Source organism: Leptonychotes weddellii, chromosome 1, assembly GCF_054177405.1.
Source record: "Leptonychotes weddellii isolate Sample4059 chromosome 1, ASM5417740v2, whole genome shotgun sequence".
NCBI lineage: Eukaryota > Metazoa > Chordata > Mammalia > Carnivora > Phocidae > Leptonychotes > Leptonychotes weddellii.
Genome location: NC_138369.1, coordinates 14,603,546 through 14,610,623, shown reverse-complemented (window position 1 = coordinate 14,610,623; position 7,078 = coordinate 14,603,546). Strand labels below are relative to the sequence as shown.

Below are 7,078 nucleotides of genomic sequence, written 5' to 3'. Positions count from 1 at the left end.
TACTTCATTTGTCAGAGAGGATTAGGTTCCACCAAATAAAATAGTAGACAATTCTCAGGACAGTGTGCTGGCACTGGATCTTCGGAGTTGTTCTCAGCCCAACAGGGAATGCCAGAAGTCCGAAGTGTGCTGGCTGTGCAACTTTCCAGGAGAGGACAAAAGAGCACCCCCCCCCATTAATGTCAAGTACTTTAGTCATAAAACAGGCTTCAATCTATAAAAACCTTTTCCAGTTTTGACTTAGCAAAATCTGACTAGTTCTAGAGCCCTTCTTTTTTTTAAAGATTTTATTTATTTATTTGACAGAGTGAGACACAGTGAGAGAGGGAACACAAGCAGGGGGAGTGGGAGAGGAAGAAGCAGGCTTCCCGCTGAGCAGGGAGCCTGATGCGGGGCTCGATCCCAGGACCCTGAGACCGTGACCTGAGCCGAGGGCAGACGCTTAACGACTGAGCCACCCAGGCGCCCCTTCTAGAGCCCTTCTTGAAAACACATGATCAGAGAAAGCTTAGCATTATTAGCATAATTTCCAGTGATATCAAGGGCCTGGAGGGGAAATCGACTTGTGCCTCTGAATTGTTTCAATATATACACTTAGCCTCTGCCTCCTCCAGTTTACTCCTCCTGGAGTCAAATGTGATCAACAAATACAAAGAGAAAAAAATCAAAAAGGGTAGCAGACAACTGGGACTACCACTATATACAGTGGTAAGGGAAGAGCTCACTGCTGTGATGTTTGAATTCTTCTAAAGGGAGGTAGTCTCCAGTATAGAGAAGTGACAGGCAGAAGGAAGAGTTGGTAAAAACAGTGAGTCAGCTTGCTTGCAATGTAGACCATTGTGGCTCAAGATGATCAGGGGATGAATGGTATCAGAAGGTAGGGAGTGGGGCGCCTGGGTGGCTCAGTTGGTTAAGCGACTGCCTTCGGCTCAGGTCATGATCCTGGAGTCCCTGGATCGAGTCCCGCATCGGGCTCCCTGCTTGGCAGGGAGTCTGCTTCTCCCTCTGACCCTCCCCCCTCTCACGTGCTCTCTCTCAAATAAATAAAATCTTTAAAAAAAAAAAGAAGGTAGGGAGTGGCATCCAGATCCCTTAAGGCCTGACGGGTCATTGTGGGGACTCTTACTTTTGCCCTAAGAAGCCACTAAATTCTGAGCCAAGAAGAGACAAAGTTTAACTTTGTGGTTTAGCAAGGACACTCTGCATCCCCAGTGAAGGTTAGACTGTAGGGGAGCAAGGGTAGGGGGCAGGAAGACAAATGTGGATGTGATTGCAATAACCTGAGTGAGGGATTTTAGGTCAGAATGGGGGAGGGGTGTGTGGGGGTGATACTGGAGGAAGTATGCAGAGGCCAGATTTAATCTTGCTGATGGGTCAAATGTGGGGTTTAAGACATGGGAACCTAGCAAGGACCTTTCTGAAGCCCTAGTATAAATGCAGACCTGGAGGTTTCAGAGTAAGCTTGGTTCTTAGAAACTTTCAGGAATCTTTCTCCTTTCCCCAGTTTTATTCCCTTTATAATGCATATTGTATGTATTAGTGTTGCTCCTCTCCCATAACAGAGAAATTCCCTGACAACAGGAATTGCTTCATAGACCTTTTTTTCTCCCCCAAAGTATAAATTCTTCCGTTAACCTCATGTAATGTATTCCATCGGGTATACAATGTTACAAAAACAATAGCCATTTCAAATGAATTGGTTTAATTCCAGGTCACAGAGTTCAGGATAGAACAAAGACTGAAGAGCACACATTGGCAGGATTCTGGGCTAGGTTCACTCTGACCTCACAACTAAGGTAGAAGTAACTGAGTAACAAGAAATAAAGAAAATATGAGCCACTGTATGATTATTTTTTTTACAAAAGTTTATTCTTAAATGTACAACAGAATCTAAGACAACACTTCATTCCAGCTATAGGTAGCAACAGACGCTATGACAGGGAATCCAGATGTTTAAACAGGAATGGAATTAAGGATCATCATTGCCTCGGGCACAGGAACAGCTTACTTTTTGCCAGATTTCTTAATTCCACCTGTGGCTGCAAACGGAAAAAAATGTCTCAGCTAAGGAATATTAGTACCTGGATGGGAAAAATATACTCCTTACGGTAGAAGTGCCAGGGGTCTGATATGGATCCTAAAAAAGCTCAGCTCTTGTGCGGGGCATTCTTTTTGATACTCCTTACGGTAGAAGTGCCGGGTGTCTGATATGGATCCTAAAAAGGCTCAGCTCTTGTGCGGGGCATTCTTTTTGATACAAGCATGCACAGGGCTTTACCAATAGTCTAAGCTGGGTAATATCTGAATGAAGATGAGGCAGGAGCATGAATAACGGCTGTGCACTGGCCTAGATCTACACTGTTGAGTATTTCACACACTGGTTCATTTAATTCTCATTTCCCATCAACCCATTTTCCAGATAATGAAATCTTAGTGAGATGTTGTTCAAAGATGATCTGAGACAAAGCCAAGATTCCATCTTGGGTAGTCTGACATCCAAGTCCACACTCTCAACTGCCACATCACACATTGCTACATTATGATCCTGGGGTGTGGTTTACTCAGTATCTTTATTTTATTCAATTTACATTTGACCATATATTTGGCACACAGTAGATACTTAAGAAACAGTTACAAAATTAAATATGCCCAATGCAGTAATGAAGATCCTAAATGTCTGACAAAATGAACCTTTCAAAAACGAGGTCTTCAATGAAAAACAGGTAGTATAAGATTTCACTAAAGACTGACCTTGTCCCTATGCACAATCACAGATTAAAGAAAGGTACAAAATACCTCATGATCTAAAAGGGAATCTCAAAAACTAGAATCTCAGCACTGTGAATCAAATCAAACCCACTGGGATAGAAGCCCTGGGAAGCCCTGGATGACACTTCCACCATTCTAGCCTCCACCAGCCCCAGTGTGGCTCACAGTGATCCCCATAGGGCACAAATAACTATAGAAGAAATTGTTCACTGGTTTGAGGAACGTAAACAGCATTTAAGAAGCACAGAAAAATATTTGGTCTGTTGGGCTTGAAAGATCTTTTGATATATAAGCAATTCTTCCTACATAAAGAAAAAGGCAGAATAGTGGGAGGATTAGGTTAAAAGACCATATAGCGCAATAACACATTAAGGAACCTGGACTCCATCTTTAGGCGCACCCAGAAGTGAAGACTCAGGATGCAAAAGAATTTACTACAATTAACAATATGAGCGGTTAAGAAATGTTATAAGCAAAAAATTGGTGAAATACGAATTTGGGGCAAGAAATTGCGGACAATGTTTGGAAACTTAACTCTACGAATTTGTGTCTAAGATATATGAATTTTGGTGTTTCCATTTCTGCCGCTTCCCTAAAGAAGGGAAGACCAGACTGCCTGGGAGAAAAGAGATTTCATTTCCAAAGCTGGTCTGGCTCCCTCCCCTCCCGCTGCTGCGAATCCAAGCCTGGCGGGGGCTGTCTGCCGTAGCGGACGCGAAGACCTCACCAACGAGGCAGGAAATGGACCAGACTGATGCTCAGAATGTTTGCCCGGCTTGAGCTCTCTCTACTCGGCCCTCACTTACCCAGGGGGCCCTTCCCCGCGGCCTTCGCTTTTAGCTCCTCGAGTTTCTTCTGCTCCTCTTTCTGTTTCTGCTTGAATGCCTTATCTTCCTAGGGAGAGGCAGACGGGGTTCACGCCAGGCAAATTTCCCAGACCCTCCGCACCCGCCCACGCCTCCGCGCTCGCCCTCACCTCGTCCATCTCCTTGGCCTGCTTCTTGGGCTGCTTCAGGGGCTTCTTCTTGCCACCTGTGGGCGACACAATCATGCTCAGTTCAGTCCCCGCCGAGTCCTGTCCCTCTCCGCCCGGCCATCCCCGCACACTCACCTTCGCGGCCGGACATGGCGCCTGCGGCCCCTTCCCCAGACCCTGCCGCCGGAAGCGGAGCTTCCTTTCCCACCCCCTGCGCCTGTATTTCCACGCGGGCCCTCTGATTGGCTCCTAGTCAGGAAATTGCGCTCCCGCTGCCGGAAGCAACTCCGGGGGCGGGCGTTAAAGGGTCAGAGATCTATTGAGTGGCGGGCGCTCTGTTTGGGTTGCAGTTCCTGCATTGGAGCGTCAGGTACGAGGTGGGGGGTTTGGCTTGCCGGGGGAGGGTCCGGAAGCCAGGAGGGGTGCTTAACCGGAAGGCGCTAGGCCTGGGACCGTGCATGGGAAAAGTACTGAGGGTAGAACGAAAGGCGCGTGCCGAGGCCTTGAAGTTCAGCGCGTTCCTGGAACCGAGGAAAGCACGCGTGGGTGGAGGGAGATAGGAGGGAGGTGACAGAAATAGGGACGGGGGCTAGATCACCTGGTCCTAAAGTTTTGGAGGCCGCCAGAAGGAGTTTGGATTTTATAATAGAGCCGGGGTATGACTTTTTGCAAAATCTGTTTATTCATTTAGTACTTTTTTGTTGAGTATGTACTATATGTAGATAGTATTATAGGCACTGAGGTTGCAGCAGTGAACAAAACAGTGCCTACCCAGGCAAAGCTGAGATTCTAGTGGGTGAGACAGCCCATAAGCAAAGTAAATAAGTGAAATACATATCGCAGGTCATGTGATAAGTGCGTGGAGAAAAATAAAGCAAAGTGGGTAGAGTGCTGGGATGGGAGTGCATGGCAATGACATTTGAGCAGGACTTGGAAAAGAGAAGGGAGCAAGCAGTGCAAATAGCAAGCCGCTGGTGTGGGGATAGCCTCGTGTGTTCCAGCAACATCAAGAAAGTGCATGCATGGTAATTACCTGAACGATGTGGTAGCTAACCTTATTGTGGTACACGTTTAGTGATATATACCTCTATCAAGTGTATCAAGTTATCACGTGTGTATCTTAAACTTACACAGTGATATATATCATTTATACGTCAATAAAGCTCGGGGGGTGGGGGGAGGAATAAGGTCCATATGATTGGAGCAGAGTGAGAAGAATGAGAGCCAGGAGGTGGATGTCCTGTAGACCATGGAAAGAATTTTGGCTTTTACATTGAGAGAAATGAGGAACCACTGGAGAGTTTGAGCAGAGAGCGGCATGGTTTGGCCTGTGTTTTGAAAGGACCACTGGCTGCTCTGTTGACCGTAGACTGTAGGGGCTAGAGTAGAAGCAGGGAGACACTGTTAGTCACTGGGACAAGGTGGTAGCAGTGGCAGGGATAAGAGGAGGAGGGATTTTGGTTTTAGAAAGGAAGTAGCATTTGCTGATGGATTGGATATGAGATGGGAGAGAAGGATGTCGGGTGATTTGAGGTTTTTGGTCTGATTTGGACTTGAAGTTTCCATCAACCAAGATGGAGAAGGCTGTGGAAAAGGCAAGTTGGGAAGGGAAGTTACGATCCCCATTAATCTTCTAAGCAGAGATGTGGATTGAGCAGTTGGGTAAATGAACCTGGAATCTACAGGAGACGTCTGGGCTGGAAAAATCAGAGTATGGTTGATAGTTTTTTAAAGTAATGGTTTTGGGGGTGGGGTGGAGGGTGGTGGCACTTGGCTGGCTCAGTCAATGGAACGTGTGACCCTTGATCTCGGGGTTGTGAGTTTGAGCCCCAGGTTGGGTGTAGAGATTACCTTTAAAATAGGTAATAGTTTGGGCGCCTGGGTGGCTCAGTTGGTTGGGCAACTGCCTTCGGCTCAGGTCATGATCCTGGAGTCCCGGGATCGAGTCCCGCATCGGGCTCCCTCCTTGGCAGGGAGTCTGCTTCTCCCTCTGACCCTCCCCCGTCTCATGTGCTCTCTCTCTCTCATTCTTTCTGTCTCAAATAAATAAAATCTTTAAAAAATAAATAAATAAATAAAATAGGTAATAGTTTTATTGAGATACAATTTATATATCATACAATTCACTTATTTAATGTGTACAATTCAGTGGTCTTAGTATATTCGCAGTGTGGTTCAACCATCACTATAATTAATTTTATAATATTCCAGTAGATGGCTTTTAAAGCCACGGGACTGAATCAGAGCGGAGTCCGAGGACCTTGCCCTGCAGCACTCTCTGTGGAGAGGTTCAGGAGATGAGTGGGGCCAAGTGTAGAAGGCGTTTCAAGGAGGAGGAAGGTAGCATGAGCCCCAGGCTGCTGATAGGCTGAGTAAGAGGAGGACTGAGATCTGATCACTGGATTTAGCAACGTGGAAATGACCTGGACAAGAGCATTTCCGGTGGCATGGTGGTTGCGAGGGCCGGATCAGAGAGGGTTTGAGAGAGGATGGGAGAAGAGGAACTGGAGACAGCGAGTACCAACAATCTGTCAAGGAGTTTGGCTGTACAGAGGGGCAGAGAAGTGGGGCCGTTGCTGGAGGGATGTCTGATCAGTTAGTGAGCAGTGTCAGGTGGGGGAGCTCATGGGACCTGGGGCACAGCTTGATCTTCCTAGAGCATGAATTCTTCATCTGGAAGAGCAAGAGAGAAGGTGGAAACTGGACAGACACTGGCAGGTGGGAAGGTATGGTAGGAGTTTAGAGAAGCTGTCTTCCAATTTTTAAATATTTTCTTAGTGAAAAATGAAGCAAGCCATCGGCTGTGAGTGAGGAAGAGGTACAGGTGATGGAGGATCGTGGGATGGGCAGTTGGTAGGAGATGGTCATCTGGATAGAATGGGAGAATGGATTTGGAGGGGCAAGGTTCTGAACGTGGCCCTCAAGACCCTCCTTAATGTGGCCTCCGTTTACCTCTTCAGCCTCTCCTCTGCCCACTCTCCTTTCCTCTGTTGTTTTCCAGTGGCTCTGGCTGCCTGTCAGGTTTTAGATGACCCCAAGTGCATCTCCACTTTGCCCCCTCTGCCAGGAACACCTTCCCTGTGCTGACTGAGGGCCTGTGAGATGTTTGAATGGGGAGGGGCTGAGAGTCAGGCTGGAGTTGGGGCTGGGTGGGCGAGAGGAGGGACTGGAATAGAGGAACAACTTGAGTCATTTCCTCACAGCAAAGTCTCTGCTGTCACCAAGCTTATGTTCTAGTGAGGGGCCTGGCAACATGTAAAGAAGGCAAATATGTGTCTGATGGAGACAAATAAAGCAGGTGGCCCAGGAGGGGAATGGTCAAGGAAGGCCTTG

At 47.1% G+C, this 7,078-nt stretch overlaps 1 protein-coding gene and 1 long non-coding RNA gene across 5 annotated transcripts in view; one reads left to right on the top strand and one right to left on the bottom strand.

Annotated features, from left to right (window-relative positions):
* Nucleotides 1–1,847: 1,847 nt before the first annotated feature.
* On the bottom strand, nt 1,848–3,976 carry LOC102741068 (uncharacterized). The gene is made up of 4 exons (XR_014144521.1): nt 3,881–3,976; nt 3,746–3,801; nt 3,576–3,663; nt 1,848–2,039 (listed from the first exon to the last, which is right to left on the bottom strand). It is a non-coding gene; the product is annotated as an uncharacterized LOC102741068 (long non-coding RNA).
* A 49-nt stretch (nt 3,977–4,025) lies between these two features.
* The window catches only part of CCDC51 (coiled-coil domain containing 51), a 7,761-nt gene continuing 4,708 nt past the window's right edge, over nt 4,026–7,078 (top strand). Inside the window, exons 1-2 of one of the 4 annotated variants that reach the window (XM_031027816.2) lie at nt 4,416–5,607; nt 5,829–6,471. In XM_031027816.2, coding sequence (XP_030883676.1) covers nt 6,330–6,471 — 142 coding nt within the window. In that variant the 5' untranslated portion in view covers nt 4,416–5,607; nt 5,829–6,329. The other 3 variants (XM_006732988.3, XM_031027820.2, XM_031027819.2) reach the window with 3 other exon arrangements.